Source organism: Ascaphus truei, chromosome 12, assembly GCF_040206685.1.
Source record: "Ascaphus truei isolate aAscTru1 chromosome 12, aAscTru1.hap1, whole genome shotgun sequence".
NCBI lineage: Eukaryota > Metazoa > Chordata > Amphibia > Anura > Ascaphidae > Ascaphus > Ascaphus truei.
In genome coordinates, this window is record NC_134494.1 from 11,902,353 (window position 1) to 11,919,228 (window position 16,876).

Consider the following 16,876-nt stretch of genomic DNA (forward strand, 5'->3'; position numbering starts at 1 on the left):
AGAAGGCACGGAGAACCCAATTACCATCCTGACCAACGACAAAAACCTGCTCTACATCAAATGCGCTCGGTGCCTAGGGGTTCGACGGTCCCTTTTCTTTTCCTGTTTACATTTTATTATCCCGTTCTCACCGGACTCGAAGATTGTGAAGGCCGATGCCCTCTCCCGTCAGTTTCTGGTGGAGGACAAGACTGATGACAGACAAGAGATCATACTCCCCTCTAAATGCGTACTTTTCGCTAACATTTTCGATGCTTTGGAAAATATTGTACAAGATCAGTCTCACATCCCTGAGGGTCTAAAAGTTCCAGAGGGTCGATTCGTTACTGCACTGGTCTATCGGAAGAAGGTACTAGAATGGGGCGATTCTTCCAAATCATCAGGACATCCAGGTACTAGGAGAACCACTGACTTTTTGGAGCGGACCTTTTGATGGCCCGGAATGCAGAGGGATATCAAGAAATTCGCCGCTGCATTCTCTACATGTGCTCGTAATAAGCCTCCCCGGAACAAACCACCAGGACTTCTTCTACCCCTTCCCATCCCGGACCATCCATGGACCCACATTTCCATGGACTTCATAGAAGAATTACCCAGTTACAAAGGGATGAACACCATCTTGGTAGTGGTGGACCGCTTCTCCAAGCAAACTCACTTTATTGTAATGTACTGTATTGTATGTCTTTATTTATATAGCGCCATTAATGTACATAGCGCATCACAGTAGTAATACACGTGGTAATCAAATAAATAACAGATAATATAAATAACAGGTCATGGGAATAAGTGCTTCAGACATAAAAGTAACATTAAGGAAGAGGAGTCCCTGCTCCGAGGATCTTACAATCTAATTGGTACAGTACCGACACACTTTATTCTCGCTCGGCTAGTCCCGCAAATTCGGGTGTACCCGGGTGTATTCAGGTTTGTGATCGTTTTCTGCCAGAGTGCATTGCGTTATTTTCCCGGCAGGGATTTAAGCATTTTATTCCGGCTGGCTGCAATACTGCAATGCCGTGTAAATACACATGGGGGCGCTTGCGAGCTGTTCTCTTTGAAGCCGTCCCCTATAATGAATTGTAATGCAGTATATATACTGTATATATATATACTGTATAACAACAATCCCTATAAGCCCTAACATACAGTACTGTACACATACAGTACTGTATATGCACATACATAAATGATACTACTGTATGGGCGGCGGGGGCGAGATGTGTTTGCAGCAGAGAGAGATCCGCTGCTCTCTCTCTGCGCAAACATCGGCACATTAAAAATTATTTTAAATACATTTTTATTGATAGTGTACATGTGCAGGGGGTCTCCGGAGCTGAACCGCGTTGGTTTCAGGTCTGGGGACCCCCTGCTCCCCGAGATACAGCCACCTTTATGAGGTGCCGGTATCCCTCTGCTTGCTTTAAGGGTCCCGATCACGTGATCGCGGCCTGTAAACCAAGCAGAGCAGAGGGATACCGGCACCCCCTAAAGGGGCCTGTATCTCGGGGAGCAGGGGGTCCCCAGACCTGAAACCAGTGCGGTTCTGCTCTGGAGACCCTCTGCACATGTACAGTATCAATAAAACACATACAGTATACAGTATAAATAAACACTCGTTCTTTACCTTAGCGGCTATGCGCTATGGTAAAGAAGCAGCATTTCTGTATTTTAATAATATTGTACAGTGAGCAGGGGGTTCCCTGAGCCAGAAATTAATGCTCAGGGACCCCCCCCCCTGCTCCTGCCCAATATTATTAAAAATACAGAAATGCTGCTTCATTACCATAGCGGATAGCCGCTAAGGCAATGAAGGGGTTAACCCACCGTGCCCGCTTTATTGTGTGTAGTGGGGATGGGTGAGGGGGGTATTTGGCCCTTGGTGTGAGTTTAGGACTTGCGGGGGGGTTGCGGGTGCACTTAACCCCTTCACGACCGTAGCAGTTAATACCGCTACGGTCATGAAGGGGTTAAGCCCTCCCGCTACCCCCCCGCAAGCCCTAAACAAGCACCGTTGGGGCTAATACCCCATTCACCCACCCCCGCTACCCACAATAAAAAAAATACACACAGCAGCCGCCAAAAAATAAATAAATAAATCTAAATAAATAAATAAATAAATACTGCCTAGGACCGAAACGTTGGGTTTATAGTGTGCTGTTTTGTAACTGCTAATACATGTCTTTTTGCTTTATCTGAGTGTTGCTGCTTTTGTGCCTTTTCTTATGGGAAGACAGGGTTTCTATATATATATATATATATACTGTGTATATACAGTACTGTATATATATATACTGCATTACAATTCATGAATTTATGCCATCTGGTGGACACGCGAAGCATTGCAGCCTATTAAATCCTGATCATTATCATTTAACAGATCAGGCCCCCGTCAGCCAGGCATGAACCGTGGCTGGGAAGGCAAACGCAATGGGGCTTGTCAGAGGTGAGGAGCGGCGCATTCCAGGTATCTGCCAGGTACAAACTGGGCATTTGCTCGAATAAAGTGTGTCGATGCTGTAGGTAGCGAGAACATACAGAGACAGTAGGAAGGTGTTCTGGTAAGTGCGTCTGCAAGGGGCCAAGCTATCATGTGTCCATTATAATCCACAGTGCTATTCCTATGCTTCTTAAGCAAGTGTGTCTTAAGGTGGGTCTTAAAGGTGGATAGAGAGGGTGCTAGTCGGGTATTGAAGGGAAGGGCATTCCAGAGGTGCGGGGCAGTAAGTGAGAAAGGTTTAAGGCGGGAGAGGGCTTTAGATACAAAGGGGGTAGAAAGAAGACATCCTTGAGAGGAACGCAAGAGTCGGGATGGTGCATAACGAGAAATTAGGGCTGAGATGTAAGGAGGGGCAGAAGAGTGTAAAGCTTTAAAAGTGAGGAGGAGAATTGAGTGTGTGATACGGGATTTGATCGGAAGCCAGGAGAGGGATTTCAGGAGGGGAGACGCGGAGACAGATTTAGGAGAGAGTAGAGTGATTCTGGCAGCAGCGTTTAGGATAGATTGTAGGGGAGACAGGTGAGAGGCAGGAAGGCCGGACAGCAGGAGGTTACAGTAATCAAGATGGGAGAGAATGAGGGCCTGAGTCAGAGTTTTAGCCGTCGAGCAACTTTATTCCGTTGAAGGGTCTTCCCAACGCTTTCAAACTGGCAGATGTCTTTATTAAGGACATTTTTCATCTCCATGGGGTCCCACAGATCATAGTTGACGATCGAGGATCACAATTCATTTCTAAGTTTTGACGCTCTTTCTCAGCAATTAGGTATCTCACTTAATTTTTCCTCGGGTTACCACCCCAAACCAACGGTTAGACGGAGAGAAACAACCAGTCACTAGAGCAATGCATTCGATGCTTTGTCTCAGACACCCAGGATGACTGGACTGACCTGCCTTGGGCCAAGTTCGCACACAATAATCTGCGCAGTGAGTCCACTATGGAGTCGCCCTTCGTCAACTATGGGTTTCATCCATCTCTTCTTCCCATTATGATAAAAAGAGAGAAAAGTTGTGCCAAAAAAGAAGAATTAGCCTACTGTTCAATATATGGCTCCTGTCCTTGGCACAAAGCAGTTCCGCAGCCTGAGTCTCTCAGAGGTGATTCACCAACCTCTGTGTGGATACTGGTAGAAAAAAGGGGGGTCCTCCGGCGCGTTACTCTGCTTGTGGCTCCACGGCGTTTAAGGCATATAAGTGAGGGAGAGAAGAGAGGGGACCACAGTAAGGGACCAATACAGTGATTATACACAGCTCTTCGTTTGATTGGGGAGGGAGGGAGGGGGGGGAGTAGGGGTGTTGGGGAATCAATGGAGATTGAACGATACTGCTACATAAAGGAGACACACTTACATCAAAATATCTAATATCTTGAATTCTTCTACTCTTCTCCTTATATAGCTGCGTGTTGTTGAGGGTGAGGAAAAACCTCCTGGTATCCTCCTTAGCAAAAAATAAAGGGAAAAAATAGTGCAATACAGTTTATTAACAATGGAAAAAAAGAGATTGAACACTTACAAGCAGCCGATAATTTCAGGCATAGAGAGGAGATGCTGCCAGACTCCACAACGGATCCCTTCCTGGGTTGGGCTGCTTTGTCCTGGCTGTTTCCCTGTTGGCAGATGGTTGCTGTGTTGATCTTCACTTCGGGTGGCTGGGATTGAGAGTTTCCAGAAGCCCGTGCACAGGCTATGTCCTCCTCAAAACGGCCTGTCCCTCAGCATACACAGCATACAGATTTCAGCTCCCTGCTCCGGTGCGCATGCGCATGCGCAGACGGCGGGATCGCCGAGCCAGATAGTACAGGGGAGTCAAGTCCTCACTACGGTGGCTTGTAATGGCCAAAAAACGTCAAACGCGTTTCGCCAATGCTTCCTCAGTGACGTGTATAGGCAAAGGGTAGCAGCAGTCTTATATACACTGTAGAATCGTCAGTTTAACTCCAAGGGTGCTGGTTTGACTCATAACATAGGTGTAGGTCCTTAAACTCAATTGCTCTTACTTTTTTGACTTAGTGTCGTGATACAAATTATACATGGTGATTAAATAATTAAATACAGCATGATTAAGAACAAATGGCATGCCTAAAGAACTTTAATGGTGGCAAGCCTTTTGTGTGGATACTATTTAATTAAAAACAAGGTAGATAAGATGGATAATTAGGAAGGGGAGATAGTTTACTTATTGGCTAGATATTCTTAAATTGTAATTAAAATATAAGTTAATGTTACTTTAAAATATTTGGATAAAACCTAAATTTGGCATTTAAAAGATGTTGATCTAAAATATGGGTATTACCAATGAATCCAATATGCTATGACTCATGGAGAAGAAAGAGATCTTAGAGATGCCATTTGTTTAACAGGAACATAGATTTTCAGCAGTTTTCAGTCCTAAAATAAGGATACTTGTAATCTTAAGTTTTTCTATTGAGGTGAATATTAACTTAGTTGTTAAAAAACGGTAATAGATTAAGTAGGTCACTTGATGTTATGGTAGAAAGGCTGTAACCTCCATGTCTATATTTAACCCCTTAGGTGCCAGTGTTTGGAGGGTGAAAATCCAAAAGGATTCTCTTTTATTAATTTTCTTTATGTAATCTCCTCCCCTCCAATCGGGTTTTACTAGTTCAATTCCAAAGAATTTCAAACAAGAAGGATTCTGATCGTGTTTGATTTTATAATGGTTTGAGACGCTATGAGTCTCTAAACCATTACATATATTTCTTATGTGTTCTCCCACTCTTGTTTTCAATTTGTGAAGTGCCAGAAAGGTTTTCCAGGTCCGAGAAAGCATACATTTCCCTGGCAAGCAATCTCTGCAAACTGCATTACATAAAAACAACATTTTCTTTGGGTTGAGACATCACCTAAATATTATTGTGTATGATACTGTATATAAACAATTTTAAACATGTGGTAATGCAACAGGGCTAAGAATATAGTAGCTGATCTTAATAACATTAACATTTCCATTAATAACAAATTCATGATTTATTGTTTTTTTTTTTAGATTGCAATGCCAAATATTATCAACTTTCTGAACAAGCAAATAAATAAACAGCTGAGTTTTGGCTATGATATTGCCAAGGGATTTATTCTTGGTGAAGAAGATGTAAAGTATTTGGTTGAGCGGGTTTCTGATCAGCAGATAATTACAGAGGTGAGAAATTATATTGTATGTTAATAGAGTCATTAATAACAATAATCATGGGTTCTCAAAATTAGATAAAGCTATTTTTAAATAGACATTACTCATTGTCTGTAGGAGAGACAATTAAAGACATTGTAAAACATTTTTTTTTAAATTAGATCAGTTTGCTTTTCTTTCACCTGCCATAGTATATGTGGAGCTGTGTATCTGAAACCCATACTAAGGGCCATTCTATAGTATACTGTGTGTGGCCGTGAGCGTGCGTGACTATGCGTACGCGCGTGACTAAGCGTACGCGCGTGCACGTGCGTGACTATGCGTACGCGCGTGCGGCACGCTTTTTGTGGTTATACAGTCTGTGCTGCCGGGACCGACAGGCAGGGAAGGTACTGTGTGTGTGTGTGAATATGTGTATATATGTGTGTATGTGTGTGTGTATATATGTGTAACGGTTATTCCCCCCCCCCCCAATCGCAGATAGGTACCATATGGGGAAATCTACATATGTTACAGTGTGGTGCAATACCTGTTAGACTCACAGGAGGCCTGAACCTCCGCCACTGGGAGCCTGTTGTGTATCCTGGAACGTATGCTTACAGTGCCTCCACCTGTGCAGGGATTCCAGGTGTATAGAATGACCCCTGACACAGGACCCACAAATAGGAAACACATACACTGAAGTATATATATGTAACTGTTTACTATATGGGCAAAACAATAACATCACATCACATCACAAATAGCAACACAGCCGTGTTACCCTCTACCTGGCCTCACTGGCCGCAAACCCCAACGCTGTACCCAAGTGTCCCAATAGTCCAGCAACCCACCCACTAGTCGTGATCAGCGCCTGTAAGGAAACCGATATGTAGGTTAAAGTTGGTGCACTTGTAGAAATACCTGCCCGGGCTCCTGCGCCCGGGTACAGCAACAACAGGAAAGGACCCGTCTGCATCCAACGCTGAATCCGCAGCAATGCTCCCAATCCAGATGATATCACCACACAGATAGTCTCTATCTTGAGTGATGCAGGTCTGATTCCAGATACACTTGTCACACTGCTCCCTCCTTGACAGAGCACGCAGCAGCGTCTGTCTCATTGACTAGCTACTGCTAAAAGGGCAAAGTCCCTAGTGTAAGAAGCCACTTGCTCCTTACACACTACCTCCCCCTCCCTTCTCCCAGCTCCAACTAACTCTTCCTGTCTGCACACAACAATGTATCTCATTGCAGCATGAGAATCTGTAAGCCTTAGTGGCTGTCTGACTGCATGTGACAGGGATCATAGGGCAGTCCCCAGAGGCTGCTGGGAGTTGTAGTTCATTCTGGGGCTTTTTCCTATGAGGACAGCATGGGCGCCTCTCTAATGGCCGCCTACCTCTCTCTATCTGCGCTTGCGCTAGACTAATTGCCGCCGCACACTCTCCTGCACATGCGCTACATCTAGGGGGCCCTGCACTACAGGTAATGGCCGCCCCAATTCCTCATACATACCGCGCATGCGCGAACCCCGCGCCAGTCGCAACATGACCGCCGGTACTCCTGGGGCTACACTGCGCATGCACGATTTCCCGCACGATTTCCCGCGCATACGCTAACGTACACAAAATGGTAGCACCCTGGCACTGATGTCGCCGGGAGCCCCTGCAACTGCCTGATATGGTGCGGGGGTATCCGCTAATCTGCGCAGGTAAGGAGGGCCAGGGGGTACCTTGCTACATATGTGTAATTTATTATTTATTATTTAAAAAAAACACATTTGTAAAAATAAAATATTTATTAACATTGTGCAGACACACACACACATACATACACACACATACATACATACACACACACACACATACACACACATGCATAAATACACACACACATATACATACATTTCAGCAGCGGTAGCAGTGCAAAATCTTTATTTTCCTACTCTTCCCCCCTGTCGGGCCGGTTGCATGCTCACTGCCGTGCGTGCGCCCAGTCCTAATATAGAAAGGCTGACTAATCTCAGCCATCTATAATTGCCGCGCGCACACGGTGCAGCAAGCGCGCACTGTAGAACAGTCCTAAGGAGAATGAGAGATGGAGGAAGAGTAGTGGTTTCTGAAATTTGCCGGCACTAGACTGAAGATCACCTGGGTGATCCAGCAAAATTTGATAAGCCAGAAGCTGCAGCAGCTTAGACAAAAGAAAATAAAAAAAACCATACTCAACTTTCTACTTCTTCCTCAAACAAATATTGACTTAGCCTTCCAATAAAGTCATCCAGTGATCCACACTCCCTCTGACTATAGCAGGGTGGTGGAGTAACACTTGGCCTAACGTGGCTTGTGATTCCTAGGGGTGATTACTGTATGTGACTTATTCTAAATAGGGGTCAGCACCGTTCCCTTTGACTTTAGGGCCAGGGCCATGATATCAGGGTGGAGCGTTGATATCAGGGCTCGAGACACGATGACACAGAGAAACCAAAATGTGTTGAAAAGGAGGCTAAAAAAGGGTGGCAGCCCACCTCCCACATATAGTGAATGTTACGATACAGTGGGGACATCTCAGAGATAAAGTATTAAGAAGGTCTATATATCACATAATTATGAAAAGCAACTTTGATAGCTTTTAGGAGTGACACCTACTGCTGCAAATCTTTAGTGGGAAATATTTAAAAAAAAACATGAATAATGGACCATGGGTACAACAACAGCAGCAGGACTGATATAACAAAAACAGATAACGCAAGAGAGAGACAAAAGAGAAAATATGCAAAGTGGAGAAAGGGAAAATATAGTATAAAAGAGAAAGAGGACGTGGTCAATTAACACATGCGAGAGATCAAATGATCTAAGCCTACTGTATATGGAATCTTTTCCCCAAACTTTGAAACAATAAGATACTAAATTGGGGAAAGGGATTTGTTGCCTGGACTGTGTGGCCATTGCTCCGTGATTCTCAACTAGGGTGTACTGACATGTGATTGTATCACAACATGTATGCTAAGTGTGTCACGAAGAACATGTCTCACTAAACTGCAACTCTAAACCATCAGTAAACAAAATAGCAAAATATGATCACTGCAGTTGAGATTATAGGAAAACGAAGAAAAACTGTAAAATAATAATGTATATCTTACTTTAAAAACATGGAATAAAAGGAATATACTGTAGGTATCTTTAGTGATTTAAAAATCAAATGTAAAAAATGTTGAGAACACCTTCCTTAGCTGTTTACCTGACATTGAGCTGTCTTAGTGAGGATCCAGCAAAGTTTAAGATACACATTTTTTCGTGTAAGACGCTGTTCTCTTTTTCTCTGTGTGACTGGACCCTATATTAAAGAGAAAAATGTATGAATGTTTGTACTGTATGTGTCTTTATTTATATAGCACCATTAATGTACATGGCGTTTCACAGTAGTAAAACATGTGACTATCATATCAATAACAAATAATACATAATGGAGTGCTTCAGACATAAAGGTGACATTTAGGAGAAGGAGTTCCTGCTACGAAGAGCTTACAATCTAATTGGTAGGTGAGAAGAACGTACAGACACAGGTGTTCTGGTAAGTCATCTGCAAGAGGCCAAGGTATATGTATGAGGTGTAAAGTATCTGCCACAGAGCTATTCATATGTTTCTTTAAGCAGGTTTTTTTAAGGGGGGTCTTAAAGGTGAATAGAGAGGGTGCTAGTCGGATATTGAGGGGAAGGGCATTCCAGAGGTGTGGGGCAGTCAGTGAGAATGGTTTAAGGTGGGAGAGGGCTTTAGATACAAAAGGGGTAGAGAGAAGATAGAACGCAAGAATCGGGATGGTACATAGCGAGAAATTAGGACTCAGATGTAAGGAGGGGCAGAAGAGTGTAAAGCTTTAAAAGTGAGGAGAATTGAGTGCGTGATTCGGGATTTGATAGGAAGCCAGGAGAGGGATTTCAGCAGGGAGACTCTGCGGCAGATTTAGGAAAGAGTAGAGGGATTCTGGCAGCAGCGTCTAGGATAGATTGTAGGGGTGAATTGTGAGAGGCAGGAAGGCTGGACAGCAGGAGGTTACAGTAATCGAGACGGGAGAGAATGAGGGCCTGTGTGTAACGTATGTGCTCGCCACAAACCAGGACCAGACCGCAGGGCCGAGGTGGGGATAATGAAACACCGACCTGGAGCCACAAAGCTGGGTCTGAGTTGCAGATTCCGAAGTTGTGGGTAGCCAGGTCTGGGTAGGAGAGAACAGCATAGTCGTGATCCAGGCAGAGGTCAAGGCGAGTGGGACAGAAGCAATGGTCAGCGTCCCAGGCTGGGGTCAGCACCAGGGAAGGTATCAGCAACAGGGTAGGCCTCTGGAAGCAGGATAGGCCTCTGGAAGCAGGATAGACCTCTGGAAGCAGGATAGACCTCTGGAAGCAGGATAGGCCTATGGATGCAGGATAGGCCTTTGGTAGCAGGATAGGCCTCTGGAACCGAGAAGGCTTCAGCACAGGGAAGTCCTCAGGAGCAGAGAAAGCTCCAGCACAGGGGCTTCAGCATCAGGGTAGGCCTCAGGAACAGAGAAGGCTTCAGCAACAGGGAAGGCCTAAGATAAGGCCACAGGCCAGGCAAAGCAAACGCGCTTGTGACGAGCACAGGTTACAATGAATATGCTAAGCCCCTTCCTGGTGGAAGAGGCTGACCTTAAATAGCAAGGAGAGCAAATAGGTGCAGAGCTGCACTGCAGGCAGAAACAATGCAAGCTGCAACTCACGTCCAGGAATAGCTGCAGTAATCACTCAGTCCAGGGAGAGGTTTGCCAGGAACCTCTACAGCCATGTAAGGGCACGTTCCAGCAAAAATCTGGACCAGAATCCTTACACTATCCCCCCCCCATTCAAGGGGAGACCTCTGGGCGATCAGAACCTGGCTCGCTCAGTGATCTTGGTGACTTCGAATTATTCCGGAAATATCTCAGACAGGTAGCAAACTCGTTTAATGAGCACCATCTCTGGGGTAGAATGCAGCGAAACTGCTAGTCTTGATATGCAGAATGCATCACAGGAAGACTCAGGCACAGGTTGCACCAGCCTGTCAGAAGGCCGCAAGACGGATGCAAATCTCTCAGTAATAGTCCCAGAGTATGGACTAAGAAGCACAGATACAATCCTCTCATCAAGGTCCAGTCACACATAGCAACTTATCTGTGACAGTAGAGTTGATAAAGTTGTTTTCCTCCATTGGATTGGCGACAGTAGGAGGCGAGCACCCCATGGCAGGTGGGAATTGGAAAGCATCATTCCGTGAGCAGCAAACTTGTCTTGGACGTGGGAGCCTTGGAATCAGTAAGAATATCAGATAGTGCAGGAACATCAGTGAGAAGTAAAGCAGAAGTTTTTGAGTCAGTAATGGGTACCTCAAACACTGTGGAATATTCAGTGAGACACAAACTTGTCTTCGAAGTGGGAATCCCAGACTCAAAGGTTACATGAGGTACTGTAGGGAAAACGTGAGAGGAAAACTAGTCTTTGATGTGGGAATCTTAGAGTCAGTAATAAGTACCTCAGACACTGCAGAAAAATCAGTGACACTTACTGCTGCGACACACTTTATTCGAGCAAATGCCCAGTTTGTACCTGGCAGATACCTGGAATGCGCCGCTCCTCACCTCTGACAAGCCCCGTTGCGTTTGCCTTCCCAGCCATGGTTCATGCCTGGCTGACGGGCGGCTGATCTGTTAAATGATAATGATTAGGATTTAATAGGCTGCAATGCTTCGCGTGTCTACCAGATGGCATAAATTCATGAATTGTAATGCAGTATATATATATATACTGTGCAGTATTGCAGCCAGCGGGAATAAAATGCTTCAATCCCTGCCTGGAAAATAACGCAATGCACTCGGGCAGAAAACAGTCACAAACCTCAATACACCCGAGTATACCCGAATTCGTGGGACTAGCCGAGCTCGAATAAAGTGTGTCGCCAGTGTAAACTTGTCCTTGAAATGGGAGTCTCATAGTCATCAACGGTTAAAACAGGCACTGCTGATCAGTCAGTGAAAGATATGCTTGTCTCTGAAGTGCCGGGAAGTCTGGATAGACATCAGAGTTCAAAGAGGAGGCAGGATGTTGAGAGGTGTCGGGGTGCTAGGTGGCCATGGAAGGACGGAGTAGTTGATCCGGAGAACAGAGACCCCCCCCCCTCGGGGAGGACACTCTGGTTTGCCAGACTCAGTGGAGCCTGCCCAGTAGGCGACAATGACTGGGGGAAGCAGCAGAATGCCAGCACATTTCCCATTTGTCAATTCATATGTCCTGCCCACGGGGCATCCCGAGCCAGTTTGGCCTGCCCCCTCCTCTGATGTCAGCCAAGAGGTGAGCCCCCATTTCTATTGGCTAGTGGATTAGGGTTGCCATGCTCTGATTGGTCGCTCCTCCTACCTCCATGCTAAGGATGTGCCCCAGTCAGAGAACCAGACGATCTAGTGGCTTGTGATGATGATGCTAGGGCAGGCTTTTCAAAGTTGCTCTGTCACGAATAGCAGAGCAACCAGCTTCATTTTGAAGCTAGGAAAGTCTGCCCTGCAGATACTAAGTCGGACGCGAGGTCCAAGTTCTTTTTTAGAACTTAGCGGTTGCAGCTAGGAACTGAAGCTGAAAAGAGGACCAGGACGCCCGGTTGTATATCCCGGTCAGGGTATGCCTACCGAAGCAGACACCCTGCACCTAGTAGAGCCTAGATTTCACCGCCAGACCCTCAGTAAGTGTGCTTTTATCTGTATTTTGTGTATTCTTCGTGGTGTACACGGGTTTACCTGAATAAACTGCATTTTGTTTTTACTACCTTGTTTTGCCTAGTGAATGATCTCGGTATAAAAATAAATAAGTGTCAAAAGTCCTGGCCTCCCATGACAGGCTTTTTCTGGTGGCAGCGGTGGGATCATTAGACTTTGAGCTATAAGTTCCTGCAGGGATTTATAGAACAAAGACGAGCACATGGTTGTGTGCTCTCAAAACAAGTAGTAAGCGTATACACATTGCACAAAGCAGGGAAGCACACTGTTCACTTGTCACTGAAATTTAGTGCCCAAAGGCGAAGATGTCTCAGCATTCAGGATGGTATACTGGATATTTTCCAGTACTGGTTACATCTACAGACACCATTCACATGACACTTCAGGAACCATACAGCATTTTACTGCACCAGGGATAGATTTACAGGCCACTCAGACACGGTTGGTTATATGTTTTTTAATTGTATTTTATCATGTATGTCTCTCATCGCTGTTACAAATACATTTGATATTTTTGTGGTGACAACCATTAGTGCCCCTTTATATGGAGTTTCTGAAACCCCTGTCTTTTAAGAGTTGCTTTTCTTTTTTGTTGCGTTTTCTAAAAAATACCTTGTATCCAACCCAAGTTGTGGCACCTATGGAATCACTACAGCAGCAAATTATCCTGTGTTGTACTGAACATTTCATAGAATCTGTTTTGGGGATTTATGTACATACACTGCATTATACACACACATCGGAGTGCTTTGAGTTAATTGCATCTCCTACATGTGTTGATATGTGGAACATTGTCTTTAAAAACTGAACTCACATTACAGTACTGTCAAAGATCAGTGTTTATGTGCCATTTCCCTGCAGTCAGGAAAATAATCCAACACACATTCATATGCAGATGTAGCATGACTCACTGTCTCCAAAGCTGCGGATATGAAGACAGTGCCTGCATCAACATCGCTGAAGGGGGTCCATGCTTCTGGATTGAACACCCCACAGCGAAAATCTTCCGCTGCTGGGGCAGACACGCAGCTTGCAGCTTGCACCAGGGCCAGAGACAGTAAGGGCTGCTACATCTGTAGAAGATAAGTGCATACATGTGTGTTTGGTAATGCTTTGGTTATTCCTAAAAAAATATCTGGTCTGCCAGGGTTACTGAGATAATGATTCAGAAATAGTGGTTCATGGTTCTATTTCAGTATGGCCCAAACAGGTGCGTAGGTTGAAGACTGCCAACTGCACTGCGATCACCTACTTTGCAACAAATTGAACTAGGCGCTATGTAACTGTAGTGAATTATTTCTACCTGCTGTAATAAATTATTTTTGCTCCTCTTCCTCCGTATATTTGTATATGTATAACTTAACTGTATATTTCCTCTATATACTGGTATTCCCTTGTTTTTATTTTTCATAATGTTTGTTCAGTTATTTGTATTTCCTTTATTTTTGTTAATAATTGTCCTCATACTGGAATACTCTAGCTGCTGTATTTGAATATACTCACTGACAGAATACCCTGTTCTCTTTCCCACTATGCGTTTAATGTAAATAAGACAATAGTTTAATTAAATTCCTAATAGAAAAAGGTGTAGATTATGCATTATGTTGTGAATGTTTTATTTATTGTACACCTCTACATACAGTATTATTTTAAATTGTTTGTCTTTATCTGCATATCTTTTCCCATAAATGTTGTACTGTACATTGGGTTATTAATATAATGCATGTATTTGTTTTTTTTTATAGAAATTGCTAATTATTCTTGAAAAAAATCTACAAGATGCCATGAAGGAACTTGGTAAGTAGAATTTGTTGATGTGGAAAATGCTAAATACATTAACTATGTGTCTGAGGTGTAAAGGATTAAAGGAATAATAGTCACTAATTATCTAAATTCAGGTAAAAAAAAAAAAAAGTAACTGAGCTACAGATGTAGCAGACATGAATACCCTTGTTAACGCTAGTTCAAGTAAGGAATAATGCCCAAAAATTGCGTGTGTTACAGTGATAATGGACTTCACTTAACTAATCACACTTACTGTAACTCATCACATTATGGTAGTGGGTTCAATAACCTCTGTTACAGCTTAACTCTTTCAGTACCAAGGGTGTTTCTACCCCTAAGTAATGAAGAAATGTTGTAGTTTTGGATGCAAGCAATGTTCAAACCACACTAACAATATTCTTAACTCTTTCAGTGCACTTGTGACGTACCTGGTACAGCACAGGAGCCACCACGGCTGAGGAACTTGTGCCGTACAAGGTACGTCATGCAAATTTTGCATCCCTGTGCAGCCAGCACACTTCTCTAATGAAGATGTCAGGTATACAGTATATTGTAATTCAATATACAGCTCAACCCCGTTATAGTGGGATCCGTTACAACGCAAATCCGCTTATAACGCGATGCAAGCGTGGCTCCCAATTTTCGTAATTATGAATACTTTACAACACAATTATTGGTATCTTAAATACTTTATTGTACAATGCATACAATTGTACATTATTTCTAACGTGATCTGCTTATAGTGCGATGTGATTCTTTGGACCCCAAACACAGCGTTATAAGGGGGTTGAGCTGTATTCCTTAGAAATTCGCACGCTAGTGTTTTTTTGTTCAATATTAGTTACACTACATTCCACTGAGATCATTAATAACATTTTATTTAACAATTGAATTAAACTAAATCTATTTAGGCTTTTATATATTTTTAATCTTTATTAATAAATTATATGAAAGAAAACCGAGAGAGGGAGGCACCCGCTCAGCCGCCAGAAACAGACATATGGGTGCAATAGGGGAACTATTAGTAGACAAGGGAAAAAAAGAGTACTGAGCCAAAAGGTCTCTAAGTAGAAGGAGAAAAATCCCCCCATAGTGTGCACTCGCAAGTCTGAAAAATATATATGGTTAATGTTCAATGTTTCAATAGAACTATTCATCCCAAAGACAGTACAAATTATCCAGGGTCACCCCTTATGGTTAAAGAAAAGGAGATTTCACCAGCAACAAAGGAAAGGGTTCTTTACAGTAAGGACAGTTAAAATGTGAAATTCATTACCTATTGAGACTGTGATAGCAGATACAATAGATATGTTAAAAAAAAAAAGTTGGAAATCATTTTAGAAAGGAAAGGTATACAGGGATATACCAAATAAGAAAACATGGGAAGGATGTTGATCCAGGGATTAATCTGATTGCCATTATTTGGAGTCAGGAAGGAATTTGTTTTTCCCTTATGAGATATCATTAGATGATTTTTCACTGGGATTTTTTGTTTGCCTTCCTCTGGATCAATATACTGTAAGTTCAAATATAGGATAAAGTATTTGTTGTCTAAATTTAGCATAGGTTGAACTTGATGGACATATATCTTTTTTCAACCTCATCTACTATGTATGTACTGCACCGACACACTTTATTCGAGCAAATACCCAGTATGTACCTGGCAGATACCTGGAATGCGCCGCTCCTCACCTCAGACAAGCCCCGTTGCGTTTGCCTTCCCAGCCTGGGTTCATGCCTGGCTGACGGGCGGCTGATCTGTTAAATGATAATGATTAGGATTTAATAGGCTGCAATGCTTCGCGTGTCTACCAGATGGCATAAATTCATGAATTGTAATGCAGTATATATATATATACTGTGCAGTATTGCAGCCAGCGGGAATAAAATGCTTCAATCCCTGCCTGGAAAATAACCCAATGCACTCGGGGAGAAAACCGTCACAAACCTCAATACACCCGGGTATACCCGAATTCGTGGGACTAGCCGAGCTCGAATAAAGTGTGTCGCCAGTGTAACTATGTAACATAGATACCTATTGGCTCCGATCTTCTGGATTCTAGTGAGGTCACTGCAACATACAGTATTCCTCCAACATACTCCCTGTGGACATTTCGGTGAGGCTTTAGCCTGTGACTCTCCTTTGCACCATTCTACAGAGATTTATTTAATGATTGTATCATATGTATCTGTTGTTGTTTGCCCCCTCTATTTTAATATTGTCAATAGATCCCATTAAAAGTTTGACCTTTTATTTACTTCACTTGCACTTCTGACATACTGCACCGACACACTTTATTCGAGCAAATACCCAGTATGTACCTGGCAGATACCTGGAATGCGCCGCTCCTCACCTCTGACAAGCCCCGTTGCGTTTGCCTTCCCAGCCTGGGTTCATGCCTGGCTGATGGTTGGCTGATCTGTTAAATGATAATGATTAGGATTTAATAGGCTGCAATGCTTCGCGTGTCTACCAGATGGCATAAATTCATGAATTGTAATGCATTATATATATATATACTGTGCAGTATTGCAGCCAGCGGGAATAAAATGCTTCAATCCCTGCCTGGAAAATAACCCAATGTACTCGGGCAGAAAACAGTCACAAACCTCAATACACCCGGGTATACCCGAATTCGTGGGACTAGCCGAGCTCGAATAAAGTGTGTCGCCAGTGTACACTACAATTGTGTCTGAGGCTGTAT

At 43.5% G+C, this 16,876-nt stretch overlaps 1 protein-coding gene across 7 annotated transcripts in view; it reads left to right on the plus strand.

Moving 5' to 3' along the window:
• The window catches only part of LOC142463899 (sperm-specific sodium:proton exchanger-like), a 956,006-nt gene that overhangs the window by 724,013 nt on the left and 215,117 nt on the right, over positions 1 to 16,876 (plus strand). For all 7 annotated transcript variants that reach the window (XM_075566732.1, XM_075566736.1, XM_075566735.1 and 4 more), the window contains 2 exons: positions 5,504 to 5,653; positions 14,132 to 14,183. In XM_075566732.1, the coding sequence (XP_075422847.1) occupies positions 5,504 to 5,653; positions 14,132 to 14,183 (202 nt within the window). The remainder of the gene's footprint in view (positions 1 to 5,503; positions 5,654 to 14,131; positions 14,184 to 16,876) is intronic.